This window comes from Pleuronectes platessa, chromosome 2 (genome assembly GCF_947347685.1).
Source record: "Pleuronectes platessa chromosome 2, fPlePla1.1, whole genome shotgun sequence".
Lineage (NCBI taxonomy): Eukaryota > Metazoa > Chordata > Actinopteri > Pleuronectiformes > Pleuronectidae > Pleuronectes > Pleuronectes platessa.
In genome coordinates, this window is record NC_070627.1 from 21,391,460 (window position 1) to 21,407,590 (window position 16,131).

General features: G+C 43.6%; 1 protein-coding gene across 1 annotated transcript in view; it reads right to left on the reverse strand.

Moving 5' to 3' along the window:
- The window catches only part of lrig1 (leucine-rich repeats and immunoglobulin-like domains 1), a 36,452-nt gene extending 20,896 nt beyond the window's left edge, over positions 1–15,556 (reverse strand). Inside the window, exons 1-3 of the mRNA XM_053444516.1 lie at positions 14,555–15,556; positions 4,156–4,227; positions 3,276–3,350 (exon numbers count right to left, since the gene is read on the reverse strand). Coding sequence (XP_053300491.1) covers positions 3,276–3,350; positions 4,156–4,227; positions 14,555–14,757 — 350 coding nt within the window. The 5' untranslated portion in view covers positions 14,758–15,556. The remainder of the gene's footprint in view (positions 1–3,275; positions 3,351–4,155; positions 4,228–14,554) is intronic.
- Positions 15,557–16,131: the final 575 nt, after the last annotated feature.

Here is a 16,131-nt window from a genome sequence, read left to right on the forward strand (position 1 = left end):
GATGCTGACTGGAGTGGCGATGAGCACAATGGGAAACTTTGTGCTGCTCTGCTGACACTGTGTTTTTAAACATTTTTGTTGCTTCTTTTTTTTTTTGCCATCCTGCTGTGGCATTTTGGGAGTCTGTGGGATGTCAGTGGGCTTGCCAACGTGCATTGTCAGACTGTGGCAGCCTGGCATATGGGCTCTGGTTGGTCACATGCATCTGAGCATCTGTTTTTAACGTAACAGCATTTCCTGATGAACGATTCTCAAAGCTCTGTCCCGATTGGTCGATGTACTGTGTGTAAAGATGACAGTGATTGGCTCAAAGAAAAATGAAAACTGCAGCAATACAACCCCATATGGTCGGCCTTATGAATTCCATGACAGCTGCAGCGATTGAAAAGAGCTGCCAGACATGTGAGTATGAGGGGGGGTGTGAAGGAAGCTGGAGGTAGGGAAAAGAAGAAGACTGATAGAGAAAGAAAAAGGAATAGAGTCCACTCAACTATCCCTTCTTAGTCCACCTACTTCTTCTTTTTATTTTAACACCTAATAAATTTGTACATCGCGAACACCCACACTGACAAGTCATCCTGTTCTTTGTAAGTACAAACTGTCCTAGATTCTGATTCAGACACTCAGAATAGCATTTGGCTGAAAAGATCATAATCTGATTATTATCTTGGTAACACTTATTCATCGGTTATCTTGATATTTGCACTGAATATTGAAATGTGTAAAGTTGTATTTGAATTGTCTTTTCCCCCCAAAAATAGCAATTTTGTCTAGTAATTACTAACAAAGCTGTATCTAGGAAGACAACAACAGTAGTAAAATGTCCATCATTTCTAGAACCTTGTTTGCCCCACACTTCAGAAATATAAGAATAATTGAACATTTTACAGGCCTTAAATCCTGGAAGCCTGACAAGTACTTCAGCTATTGCATAAATTAAATTCTAGTTACTTTAATAACTTCATTAATTTTCTTCAGACAGAGCAAACCTTGTCAGCAACTGGCTGCCTGACACTCAAGAGTCAGACAGTCAGACAGTCAGACGGTAGAAACCACATTTAATGGGCGCTGAGCCTTTTGGAGCGTTTGCTGTTGGCTGAGGGGCTGCCGACAGATTCTGTGTCCATTTGCTTAAACAAGAGTGTTTGTGTGTGTGTGTGTGTGTATGCAAGCCGCTCTCTCGCAAACTTGTAGTCAGACAACATTCCAGACTATCTCAAACTAATGGCACAGGAACACTTTCCTGCATTCTATCCAGCTGCCTCTACTGGGGCACACAAGCGCTATCACACTCCAGGGGACTTGGTGGCAGTCGAGTCGGAGAATTGGATTTAACTTGAATAACCCTGAAACTGAGATCTTATTTCTCTTTTTCTTCCTTACGAAATTCTCTCAAACTATTCCTCTTTAACATGATGTGATGTCACCCTGATCTGACATATTCACATCTCCCGTCCCTCACCCCCTCCCTGTTTTCTCATTCTTCCACCCCCTTGCTCACCGTCACCCATTTTACTGTAAGCCATGTGACTGACAGCTGCAGCTGCAAGTGCTTCAGCGGGCCTTCGCTTCAGCTGCATGGCTTTGTAACGATCCGACCCTCCCTCCAGCCTCCACTCCCATCAGGCCAACAGGCCTCCCCCTAGCAACAGGCCTCAAGTCAGGCCAAAAAAAGACACCCCAATCATTTGGAGGGGCTGTGACTTGGCACAGTTTGTGCAAGTAAAGGTTAACTTGCTTCAATCCCTTCTGCACCAAAAGTGAGTGGGACGTTTGTGCTGCCTACAGTTTGTGAAGCCTACAGGTCCAGGCAGATAGATATCACATGACACAATAATAAATCAAACCTGCGGGAAACATGACACACTTTTAACAGGCAGCTGTCAGAGTTGCTTACTCAAACCTCAAATGTCCCCTCTTACTAACTGCCCACAGTTTATAGACATACTCTGACCACCGATCGGTGCATCATGATAATTCTGAGAAGCAGGCAGATGACACACGGGATGGCAGAGGTACGACTCCCACAGTGCTCACCACAGAAAGTGATGACGGTGATACAAACAACAGCTGAGTGCTGTACTACCAGGAAGTCTGCTGGCAAGGTGGGAAAGAAAAAACTGAATTAACTTTCTTGTGTAAGGTTGAGCGAGATGTAAGAATGTTATCTGGTCAAACTAGGGGGGAAAACTGCTGCATGGTCGAAAACAACAGTCCACCCAACAGATGATTTCGGTGGAAAACTGTGTGTATGTGTGCGTGTGCGTGTGCGTGTGTGTGTGTGTGTGTGTGTGTGTGTGTGTGTGTGTGTGTGTATCTTATAACAGAAACATAAGCATTGCCAATTATTGCCAATCATCCAGTTAAATGATTTTTAACAAGTCTTCCCATCAGCTCCAGCCTTTTGTTTTTCAACACTTATTTTGGGCTAACCTTAGAAAGCCTTTCGTGGTACCGTGCTTGTTTCGTTACCCTTCATTCCTTGAAACATTCTAGAGCATCATACCAAACAGAAAATAGTCTGTATTGAGATAACACTCAAAAAAAGTATGTATAATGAGGTGTGTAAGCATTTCGTAAAGGAACAGTTCCTCAATTATCATCAACTTTATCCAAAAAAGTTTATGAACTCCACATGTATTATAGTCAATTTTTTTTAAATGAAACATTCCTGTGCATTTACCACAAATGCTGCATTCACTGACTTTAGCTTGATTAAATGCCCAAACTTGAACTTTCTTGCAATGAGCTTCCTTCAGCTGTAATAAAACCAGAGATTTGACGGACTACCGAGCTCACGTTTGTGACATGCACAGGCGCACGAAGTCCTTCCCAAGTAGGGCAGTAAATCCCCAGTGAGATGCCAGTGCGGGCAGTCCCCACAGGCAGTTTCACAACTGGGAGCAACCAAGCTGGAATTATACACAAGCTGACACGCTGAGCAGCGAGCGCTGCTCGAGCACCGCCAGCTAACAAGTCTCGTCAGTTACCTGACCACATGCTAATGGCTCATGGCAGAGCTCCATATTTACGCCAGGAGAGCTCAAGTGGAAAGGTTTTTTTGTAGTAGTAGTTTTACATCATTAAGTCACCCTCATTGGTAACTTCACATTTACGCAGTGTTACCTCTGAGACGTACAGGCATGTGCATCCTCAACAGATGTCAAGAGACTATTTCAAGGGGCATTTCAAAGAGGCCACTGACCTAAGAATATGGTAACAGAGAGCCAGATAATTCTGGTACTATGTCAGGCCGTAAATGGGGTGATACTCACAGGTAGAGCGATACAATCTTGGAAGCAGCCGATCCTAAATGTGGTATGGAGGTCAGCTCATTGTGGTCCAGCCGCCTGAAAGTGACAAACACGCACAATGTAGCAGGTTAGAGAGAAAATAACTGTGCCCTGAAAGGAAAACACAAAGAAATACAAAAAAATTTAAAAACTGCTGCTAAAGACAGAAAAACAAACAGAGATTGTGTCAACTGAAGACACACTTAGTAATGGTCAATCCGTTTTGTAATTTCTACATAAACTGTGTATCCCACTTGAGATGCGACAACATTTAAGGCTAAATTCAATCAACTCTTATATAAATCAGAGGGTTTCCAACACAACTTGTCACTTCTGCCGCAGAGCAAGTAGCAAATCATTCTTTAGAAAAATAATCTAAAATAGCATGGGACTAAAACAGATGTCGAGGAGTGTATGACTGGCTGGCCAGCCTGCCAAAGATGTCACCAGGGTGTGTATCACCAGTTAGCTTGTCTATGTGTGTGTATGTGTCTTGTGTACCGGTGCTGAGTGACACAGAGCCAAGCCCTCTCCTCACCATATAAAATATTTACAAGGCCAGCGTTGGCCACAGTATCAGGTGGTGGAGGGGAGCCTTAATATAGAAAACCACCACTTTATTCTCAATTGGACTTAGTTCAAGGCAACACATACGAGGATGCTGGTAGGAAGTGGAACAGCAACCATGGCGAGGCAGTCAGAATAAAGTCATTGATAAAGACAACTCACAACTCACAATCGTGGTTTGGATCAAATCTAAACCTGAGTTTAAGATCTAGTGGGGTTCAGTTAGTCCTTCAGAATGTGTTCAGTTGTTCGCCAACTGATAAATCATGTGAGTACTTTGTGAATGATTACTTACAGCTCTCTCAGGTTGGGCAGGTTGGAGAAGGCTTCAGCGCTGATGGCCGTCAACTTGTTGTGCCCAAGATTTCTGTGAAAAAGAAAATAGGAAAATAGTCAAAATCCTTGATTTATAATATCATTGCTGAATAATTAACAATCAAAATATCAGCAGCGCCAAAATTGTTATAATTCAATAGTTCAAATAAGGAGCCAGTACAGTATGCCTGAAAACACTGCAGTACATCAATTCAGCCGGCCTTCAAGAGGGCCGGGTCGATACTATTGATACAGAGCGTGTCTCTCTCCTGGCTCACTTTCCAAACATAACCCACAGGCCATTCATCTGCAGCAGTCAATTTGCACTTTAGGCTAACAGTGTATTTAATAGCTGGCACTTGACTCGTACAGATGCTTATTAGAGAGGGATTTTTCCAGTGATATAGCGTTACTGCTGTCAGTTAGGGGCGGAGGGGGGTATGTGTGCGCTCCTAACACACATCTGCATTTCAGATTGAGCTTCCCACGCTTTGTGAATCAAATCCATTTCACACATAAACAAGTCCTATCTCTGTCACACACACACACACATACACACACACACACACCTCCTGCTTGACTGGCATGCAGCCTGCCTTTTGGCAGAGAGGAGGCTGCAGTGAGAGCGGTGTTTGTGTTTGTGTACTGGGGTTAGGCTGGGCCAGACAAAGGGAGCCCACAGCTCCGGGCCGCCTGCCTCCCATCCCTCCGTCCCACTGTCCAGACGTGAGAGACACACCAGGAATGTTTCACAAGCCTGCAGAGAGATGGCTGCTTGTTCCCAGAAGCTGGGGACACTTTTACCTGATGAACACACATTCCTCATGCTCTTGTACCATTGCCATAAAAGACCATGACAGAAGCAGAATAATGTTGCTTCATGCTGCCGATTCCTAATTTTAATAGACATAATTTGTGAAGATTGGTCAATACTATAACAAAAGACAGTTTTTAATACTATATGCTTATCAATCTTAATCTGTGTCTCACTTTAAATTTCCCTTTCTTGTCTTCTCTGCTTGATTGCAGATAATGACAGTCTCCCTCCCCAGTTATTTCACTCTACTTGTGTGGTTGTGACAAGATAATAGCAGAGCCTGTGTCTGCCCTCTAGGCACAGGCCTGACGAGGAGGGGAGCACATGTGCCTATGTTATGATCGTTTACCAGGGCACCTCCCATTGTTTCCCTGATCACTAAACTGTAGTCCTCTGCAAGAGAAGTTAAGTGAAAAATCACACCGCTTTTCTGTGGGCCGCCTCTGCCTGCAGGTAAGCATCTTCAGTCCCCGTACACATAAACACACAGCATAGACAGGATGAACTAGCGATAGTACTGTCATGCTTTTGGACAAAATTTGGCTCAAATGTTCAAGGAATTTTGAATTATGAGCATATAAATGTTATTTAAGAACATTGCCTCCCGACAGCTCACATGACTATAATGTGAGGGAAATTGTGTGCATATTTGAAGGCATGAAAGTCAAAGCTTAAAATAAAGAAGAGGGACTAAGTAAAAGAAAGTCACGCTTGAGAGCCAAACCTGTCGTACTGGTGCTAAAGGCCACAGCAGCAAACAAAACTGGTCCTTTGTGTGCATACGCAGACAAACATGTGCCCCGTTCTCAGTCCCCTATGGTGTTTACATAACTTTTTCTCTACATCTCATTCAGCCAGATTGATTTTCTTTCCTATCAGATGAGATAAGTTTCATAGTGTTTTAACACCTACTGTCTGAGGGGATGGTGATAACGCTGCTTCTAACTCCAACTCTTGATCCCTCCCCTTCTCTCCCTGTTGAAGAGGGGGTGGGGTGGTGGCGGGGAGAGACGCCAGTGCTATGCGTGGTTAATGCTTTCCAGAAAGTGACCTTACAATCGTGCCGTTTCTGCAGGAATTTGCCGAGCTGGGATCAGAAGCCTAGAAGTCATTAAGAGTCTCTGACTTCTTTACTGGGGGGGAGGGCGAGACGTACACACCGGGAAACAAACATACCGAGAAAAAATAAGAACCATCCAAATAACCTGCCAAACTCTACACTACATGCAAAGAACAAGTTAATGAAATATAATTCAACCAATCAGGAGGCATAGTTGAAATGGGAACTGGCGCCGTGATTAAAAACATGGCAAATACTACAAAGCCATTTAGTTCTGAAAGCCCCGAAAGTTTCAAACACTACATTCCACTGTATGGTACAACTAGTTTATACAAAGGGGCAGCACTGTTTGACATTAGTCAGCAGGATCAAAATCAAAAGCACTCTCTGCCAGGTACTAAATCATAGAAAGTGAGTGATAATTTAAGACTGCATCTTTAGCACAGTACTACATTTTCCCCACTGAATTCAAGCTCATGTGACTGCTACAACAATAACTGATTTTCTAAATTCATTTCATTAAATTATTACTAAAATAGATTTATTAATTTTGCATATTTAATGCTCATGTTTTCCAAGCACAATGGCCATTGTTTTTTAATATATCAACTAAACAAACAGAGAATATTAATGATAGAAATTATCATATTCTATTTGGAGCTGCTTGATACTCCATACATCCAAACAAGCAAAGAATAGGCCTGTTTAATTACTTTATCAACTTTTCATACAATATATAAACATGAACTTTGCAGACTTTGATAAATTGCACATTTTGTTTACATGCGTGTTCAAGTAAATCATCACTGAGCATAGAGGTCAACATGACCTTCTATCTGTCAGCAGAACTGCAGAGGCACACAAAAACGAGGGCAACTGGAGTGAGGGCTGGTCTGAAAAACACTTCCCCTCTCTAACCCCACAGAACCAGCACAACCCAACCACCAGCTCCAGCCCACACACACACCTCACTAACAATAACAACAAACACTGAGAGTGAGTGACTTATCAGGAGGAAGAAGGTTCACTATTAAACACAACAGAAATATACTACACTATACTAGTCATGAAACTAAAGGTAAGTTAACTAATTAGTAAATCTTTTTGGATGACTACTTAAATCAATGATTGAGTAATCTATCAAAAATAAAAACCAAGTTTGGTTTGGTTACAACTTCTAAGATAAGAGGTTCTTTGCTTTTCTCTCGAGAAGGGCATTTATCATCATTATTATTATAGGCTGAACAAAATTAGTTGCTGGATCAACTGATCATCAGTCAACTACTGGAAGGAAACATTGGCTTCAATCTTAGCTCTGCCTGGAAGATTAATCTAGAAAAATAGGGCAGGGAGGCTGCAGTAGACGGTCACTGCTGGACCATGCAGCTGATTTGACATATAAATCTCATTAAACAGCTTAAAGAAAAAGTGTCATATTGGTGCTGTGGGAGTAGAGGAAAGCTGAGAGTGCAGGGTGATGTCATAGCATATGACACTATGCTTGTAAGTCAGCGTTAAGTCTGCGTGAGGAAGAGAGGAGATGCGGGCCAGGAGGATGAGAGATGGAACTTCCACACAGGGAGATATATCATCATTATCTTTCCCTGTTTCTAATGTAGATAAATGCAGCATGAACTTTGCTCACTGGAAGTGTGAAGTGATGTCAGTGATGAGCCTTCTGCAGCCCAGCTGGGAGACAAAGGCCCTTTAATGTGGTCGATTTCAGAGGATCATAAAACTGGTCAAATAATAACCTGTGTCAGGGAGGAACACACACACACACACACCACTCTTCCTGTCATTAAAGACCAGTTTATAGCCAGGCAACTGCAGTGAGAGTGTACACAGGGCTTCAGCTCACCATTTTTATACACCAGCCAAACAGAGGAAGGAAACTGCCAGAGAAAAAGACAGACAATGTCGTACCAAGTGTGACAAGGTTAAAAGCTTGAGCCGATGACCAAGACGAGCCAAGTATAAAGATCAAAGATTTGTAGTGCTGAAGGGGGTCAGCATATTTTAACATTCACATTAAAGAACCCCACACACACACATGCACAAGCGCACACACACACACACACACACACACAAGACAACAAAGGAGCTGCTCGAGCCCTTGAAATCAGCGTAGGAGCGTGACTCAGTTTCTGAAGTTTTCCGAGGCAGGAAGGCGAGCCACATCTTGGGGCCATGTGCACTGCAGCTCTCTTCTGCTTGGCTGGTTTTGGGTCCGAAGCAGGAGATGGAAGTGGAGCACTCAAAACAAACAGGGACAAGGTTGGGAAAGGGGTCTGCACTAGCCCTGGGCACTGTATGAACCGATGGCCAGGCCTTGCGATGCCAGCCTGGACACTCAAGATGAAAACCACAATAACGCTCATGCTGTCCACACTGCATGTCCTTCAGAGTGTGTGCAAACCCGTCCACACACATGCTCATGCATTAAATACTGGATTCTGGTGCGATAACACTCTAATTTGCAACGAACAGCGCCAGACTACTCATTAAGAGAAAAAGGAAATGAGTGTCCACAATTAATCTGAAAAAAGAACATAAACACTGTATGTCTCTATAGTGGGACTGCTTTAGTACTGTGCAGACAGCTGACCTTATGCTCGCAACTTCAAAGTGAAGAAAGAAAGACGGATTGTTCGACATTTTTCCCCCTACTTATTGTTTATTATACTAGCAGAGAAATAACTACACACCAGACAGTGGAGAAAGAAGTGTCTAAATAGTGGACCATGCTATCTTTACAATCTAATTGCATGCAAATGTGTGGCTGTCTAGACAGTGAGATGCTCCTTTCTGCAGAATCAGAAAGTACAAAGGCATATTTTGGGGGGAGGGCTTCAAGAGAACAAAATTGGCCGGTTTCAGGCCTCACAGCCTCACTCACTTCCTCGAAGGACTGCCTGTTTTCTGGGGTTTAGGAGCTGCTTCGCTTGGTAGGACCTCTCACTCGCTGTCTAAGTCACGCTTTTTTTCTAACCCCTTCTCCAGATTTCCCAACTCTTACCAGATGTAGAGAATTCACAGATGATTCATCGATCAAGCCCACTTTGTAGACACCGACTTCAGGGGAGAGGGAAAGGTGGAAAAAAAACTTGGCACACCGAAGTGTCTTCACAAAAGGGCCCATCCATTTCAGTGACTGGATTCCTGCAGGATGACTTGTGGCAGCAGCTGTTTGATTGCCATTAAAGCCAGTGCGAGTCCATGAGCTCATTCCATATCTTCATGTTAATGTCAGACTTTATCTGTTGTTATAAGAGCAGGAGCTCAACCTTAGTGCTTCCTTTGTAATTTGTTCATAACTTGTGTTTTGCATGAATCATCTCAGCTGGTTAAAAGAGGATCATGTACAATGAAACAAAATGTATGCTTCAAAATCTGCATCTGGGAAACTCACTGTACACAAACAAAACAGATATGGGAGGAAAAGATGAAGAGCAGCTGAAAATAAAAAACTGTGACCATTAGAATATCACCCAAAACCCTTTCAAACGCTTGAGTTGTGACTTTTAAAACATCTGCGAGAGAACGTGCAAGTCATGAGGCCGGGGAAACTATGACAATAAACAAAGTTGGTAAGAATCACTTGCAAGACCACAAAATTACAAGGCTGCGTAGTGAGAAATGCCCTCAAAACCACAAGGGGCACAGCGCTACTGAGTGCTGCTGCTGCTGCTCTGCAACATTTGCTGAAAGGTTCATCTATATAGGAAGTATTTATGAAGATTATTGTATTAATCAGTCCTTCTTGGTCAAACTTATAAACAGCAGAACTGCTCGTGAAAGAAAGCCAACCTATCACAGTCCTATTGTAAAAGATTAGTTAACATGCTTATTATCAATAAGTAAGATTAAGTAAAAGACTGTGACTAATATTAATAGTGACAAACAGGTAGACAGAACTGTCATTTTTCATTTCTTCTGGGTTTCTCACTGTGTTAAACCACATGTGACGCTGGATGAGGTTTCTGACCAGCAACACGACTTTCACAAACTAGTGGAACCAGTCTGAAGACAGAGGCAGCAGCAGCAGACCGTGACATTGACAAAACACCTCCTTTCAGTGAGCGGAAAAAAGCCTCCCCCCTTCTCCCTCAACTGTTCCTTCAGTCCCCCCAGGCCAGGTGATGTGTATCTCCACCCTCTTCCGACCAGTCCGCAACCAGCCAGCTAAGCTCACAGCCTCTCTCCGGAAACCACCAACACAAACCCATTTCCTTTGGGCAGAGGCCAAAACCAGCTGTTGGGGGTAGTGTTTACCAATAAGGCTGTACTGTGAGGTTTAAGGCTATGGCTTGGGGTTGAGTCACAGAAAAAGTTTTTGGTGTACATCATGCATTATGGCTAGTACATTGGAAAACCTTGGAAACCGCTTGGTAAATGCTAGGTTACGAGGGTGATCAATCAAGATCAGACTTCCTCTTGCTTCTCACCAGAGTGGCCGCAAGTCGGTTACCATTCTGGTGAAGGACACAACATTGACAAATGATAATAAAAGACAAACCTCATACAAATCTGTGTCTTTTCTGTAAGGGTAAAAAGGATTTTACACTCTAACATGAGAAAGACTCTAAAGCTAACAGGAAACATGTATCTGCTTTATCTCTGGCCAACCACAGAGATCGCAGGCAAAATCAGTCATGCTCATGCTTTTATTTAATCGCAAAATCCCATTACGCCTGTGGCACTGTGGGCAAAAATGAAATTTACACACATTACCGTGGTCACAAATAAGATAAGGCACCACTCCTGAGGGGCTATATGTGACTGCGTGAGAGCAAACTTGCTTTGAATGTTATTAGCCTATTCATCAGCCAGAAACCAGGGATAAACATCTGAGGCTGGTGGTCAGTTTATTAAATGTTACACGCACTGATGTAAGACAGCACAGGATGTGTCCGAAAAAGAAATTTAGGACTGCAGAGGCTTTAAAGAAGCTGTTAGCCCTTTAACCTCAAGCGTTTGCACCATGCTGGGGAATACAGTGACGGAACAAATGTGAAGCAATAGAATATGGTTAGTGTTCCTGCAATAATTATCAGTGGATTTAGCATTCCTATACGTGGTTATTATGCTCTCTTCTCAAGGGTATGTTTCATTCTAATTAGAGCACACGTCTTAACCACAACCCTTCACCATCCATCCTTTTTAACTCCGCCTGCAGAGCCAGGATGTGCCAACATGATTGTTTCCCCGATCCTCATCAAGGCCACGCTCTCACAGGGGACCAATAAAATCAGGGTCCTGAAGGCAGATTATTTTGACAAGTGGAAAGCATTAGGTTTATTTCCTTCACCTAAAGCCACAGGACAGCTTGTGATGGATAAACTACCCCGATGTACCCTCTAGCCATCTATCTTCTTGGGACAAACATTCATTCAGGGTTTAAGAATAACTCCTAAAAAAAAAAACACTAACAACATCAGAGCCCAAATGCTGAGACATGTTTGACCTACCACTGCGTATTATGCATTAGCCAAAACAATTCTTTAATGCGTGCATTAATGTAAAGGTAATCTGGCTGCAGTCATCAATTAGGAAACTTCTGACTGTCTGTGCTTCATATACACAGCCATTTTAGCCATACATCAAGGATGTCCGTATTCTTTACCTCCTGCTGAAATCTCAAAAAAGTCTTCAACTTCCCTGCAGCCTGGAGGAGAGAGGAGAACTCCCCTCAACAAATGTTCCTCTCTGATAGTATTAATGCAAGTCCTGAGGCACCACTGCAGTGTTCATAACTGTTAGACCAATTTTAAGCCTGTAAAGATATAACTGCAACAGCCACCTGACAGTGCAATCATTCTTCACCCACAAAAGGGTGGGAAATGTCCTTTCGTTTTAAGTTGGATTGTTCCGCTCTGCTTGAGTAATCTTAATTTTACAGAGAGCCGAGCAGAGTCTGCAAGGGGTTGTACAAGCCACGAGTATATGTATAACTAATTGGCAGGATTCTTACTGATTAAAAACTGCAATAACACATGTTTTAGCCTTGTACTACTACTTACTTAACTGCCAAAACCTACAGGTGTTTCAGGTTATTGAGATTCTCCTCCAAGTCTTACATCTGCATTATGTAGAACAGAAAGCCGCCCGATACTTTCCTCCCTAGTCCCTACCACTGCTGCTGCTTCTACTGCTGTTGCTCCCTCCCTGGGGTAAATATAACAGAGACAGTCGACTCCACACTGATTTCACTTGGCTCAGATGCCTGGAGGGAGAGGAGGATAAACATGCTTTTTTTTTTTTTTTTAACTAAGGCACTGTGCACACTACCGTTGCATTGTCCTATAATCTTTTGCATATTATTTGCAAAACTATCACACTTGTATCCACAACCAGCTCATATGTACTTCTGTGCACCGGCAAAACTAAACTAATCTACAACACAAAGTAATTCCATCCATGTGGACTTGGCCTCGAGTAAACTTATAGGCTCGCATTAGGCTACAAGTGAAAATGTTCAAACTTTTCTTTTCTGGGTTTACAGTAATCATCTACTGATCCAACCCATTTAGAGAGCTCAGGGAAATTGAAACAGGTTCCCTTTGAGTTACCTGCCAACATAATGTGACTATCACAAGTGGTGTGGAAATATGCAACCTAGGTGTTTTAAAAGATAATGTAAAGCCATAAAGCCATTCCCTTTGAGAACAAAAAGATAGCGGGACCTTAAATCTCGGCCGATAAGGTTTAGGCGAGATAAAAAGAAGTCGGCATGGAGTGAGACTGGACTCACAAACCAGAAGGTTTAGAGCAGCTGTTTCAGCGGGGACAGGCGTCCAACAATAGTTGTCCTCTCTCCAGGAGGACAGGAAGAGCAGTGTGTCAGTGTACGTGCGTGATAAAAGCGTCTGCACTTGAACTTGGCTAAGTGGTGCTTCGGGGCAGTGAGGCTACCTGGACACAAGTGCAGTTATTCATGTGTTTTGAGAACTTTTTTAAAAGTTGCATTCCTCCCTTCCCAGGAGAAGAAAAACAGCCTAACACTGGAACCTGGGAGCCAGAAGAGTATTTGCACCACGTTCCCAGAAACACATACAAACAGATGCCTGAAATGTCAGTGAGGATTCTCAACTGCCACTGGTCGTAGTGTTTGCAATACAGTGCAGTGGGAGCAGGAGGACAGAGGGTAATGTTGTCTGTAAATAAATTGTTGATAAGTGCTTAAGTTCCCCAAGCACCGGAGGAGGTTTCATAAAAATGCCTCATTTTCTAAACGAGTCAGCAAACAACGTTTCAACTGTTGTCCTGGTGGACCAATGCTTCATTTATAAGAAATGTGATTTGTGAACTATGGCTAGAAACACTGAAACAAGAATTAGTAATTCCCTTCATAAATCTGACTGAACAAAGCAGACGTTTATTTGTTATGACATGTTTGGGCCCAATTGTTTACGCACCCTGAGAGGACAGTTTGTTCGTATGACACTGTAAACAGGAATTCATTTTTTGATAGCTATGTTAGAATGCACACGTCTGGTATCCATGTGTCAGAAACCATGAAAGATATCAAAATTCACTGACTTCACAGGACATTGATAAGGGACGGGCTGTAGCATTACGTGACATTTCTATTACTACGTTTGAATGAAAGTTTACTTTAAATTAAGGTATATTATACTGGGGATCTGATAAATAAAAGCCAATCTGTTAAGAAGTTATGGGCGTAAATAGAATGCAGACGGATTTCTCAAAGGAGCAGACAAAATCATTTTCTATGCTCTTGAGCAAGGTTTTACCAATTTCACTGGTAAAGAGTATTCTGATGTGCACCATCATACTTTATATGAAAGGTTTGTGCACATCATCCTTCTTGCAAGTTATATAGCAACTGTATGACTGACTAAGTCACTAAGTCCAATTCAGTAAACACCGAATACCAAAAATTATCCTAGACAACGTTGAAAAACACGATAAATCCTAAAATACTACAGGTGGTTTACTCTCAAATAAGTTTCCAGTTTGCCTGTTGTGAAAGTTTATGAGAATTTTGAACCAATGTCAATCCTAATCAAAACACAGTGTGTAGCAACTGCCCCAGCAAAGACAAATGCTGGTAGTGGAGTTGTTCCACTGGTTCCCAGAGTGGGGTGCAGGGACCTCTGATGGGACTTCGTGGGGTTAACAGGGGGTCCCCGAATAAAAGAGGGCCAGTTTCATTTTACTCATGTCAAAGTTGTTATAATGAAGGAGGAGTTGACATAACTTGTGTGACTGGTGTTCTCCCTCTCCCTGCTGAAGATGAGGGACAATAATGCATCACCACATTACCACAAAAAATCTCATTAGACCAGATTCCTGGAGAGAAACACCGCCGCAACTTGCGTCCGTTTATAATTGCAAATTATTTGTGTCGTTGACTTGAGAAAGTTTTGAAAGTCTCTATGCTATCTTGCACTTTCTCTTTTCTTAACAAGCAGTGGTGGTACCCCGTTATGGGGCTGGTCAATAAATAGTTGCGGGGCCACTGAGCGCTCTACTTACAAGGAGACGGTCCGAGCAGGAAGGTCCGCGGGCGTCTCCGTCAGCTCCAGGCCGCTGCAGTCCACTGAATCCCCGCTGCAGGTACAGTTTCGGGCACAGGGCAGGTCTGAACCCAGTCCACAAGTACCGAACAGTCCGACCGTCAGGATTAAATAAAAAACACACGCACAAACACATCCAAATCGTCCCAGGGAAGCCGCCATTTTGTATCCAGCTTTAATAGCGCGGCCGCCGAGCTCTCTCCTCGCAACCCCACGAACCGGGATATTAATGTAGCTTCGTTGGGGTTGAATGGCGCTCACAGCACATTAAATCATCTCCTCCAGCTTCCACTGGCCAATACACGACACAACTCGGGAAATGAAACCGTTTCCATCCCAGTCACTGTAGGACACAAGTTCCCAGTCCAACTTTCTCCTCCGTTCCCCGACGCAGGCTTTAAAAAAAAAGTCAGAGGTGGTTCACAGCAGGCAACTTTAATGTCGCTTCACTTCGGTTCCACTTGGAAAGAGTTTGTCCATACGAATGTTAGAAGTGTACTCTCTCCACAGCTCGGGGTGGCATGTTTGGAAACATGCACCAGCGGTAGAGGACACCGGGCAGCGCTGAAGCTGTGGATCAGCGGAGCAGCAGCGGAACTGTTGAAACAAACTTCACCGGAGCTGGAGCCCGGTGTGTGTCCACCATGAAGTGGAGCTGGTGGTTAATAAGTGAAGTCCCCGAGTCCCTGGAGCCGAGTACTGCTTCCAGTCCAAATCTGCGCTGCGCTCCTCCGCCGCCGCAGTAAATCCAAGTTTGAGATAAGAGAAGGAGTCCGCCGGCAGCTTATCAGGTGCGATGTGTGGCCGCCAAATCCCGACGATCCGATTAACAGTACGACCCAGTCCGCCTCCTTCTGTCCGTGCACCTCCACCATGAGTTTCTCCCTGTCTACGGTTACTTTTCCTTTCTCCTGCTCGATCCTCCGGAGTCCCACGTTGGATGCACAACAGCGATCCCGGTGAGCCCTCCCCCCCAGTGAGCAGCGATTGGCCAGTGGGATTTGACGGGCGGGTCAAGCTCTGCTCCTATTGGTCGTGGCGGGCCGTCGGCGCCTCGCGGAGTCGGGGAGCCCTTTGAGCGGCTGTCACTCAGCGGTTTTTGTCCCCGCCCCCGTTTCCCACCCCGGGGTGTGAAACCGCACCCCCCCCTTCCTCCCGCCCCCCTCACTCTCACTGCTTCTTAAAGAGACCGTCACCCAGATCAGGCGCTGTAATCGCATTATAACAAGCCATAATAACATAATTGGTTTGTGCCGCCGCAAAAGTTCCGTATAAAGTGTTTGTCCTCAAATGTGTAAAAAATAGAGGAGTGTGTGTGTCATGTTTTTCTCCTGATTTTATGCCAGGGATTTGCAAAGCAACTGGTGCTGTTTATAGCCCAATCCTGCCATCAGTTATGCATCATTTATAACATCCTCAAAAGATAGATAGATAGATAGATGGATGGATGGATGGATGGATGGATAGATAGATAGATAGATAGATAGATAGATAGATAGATAGATAGATAGATAGATAGATAGATAGATAGATAGA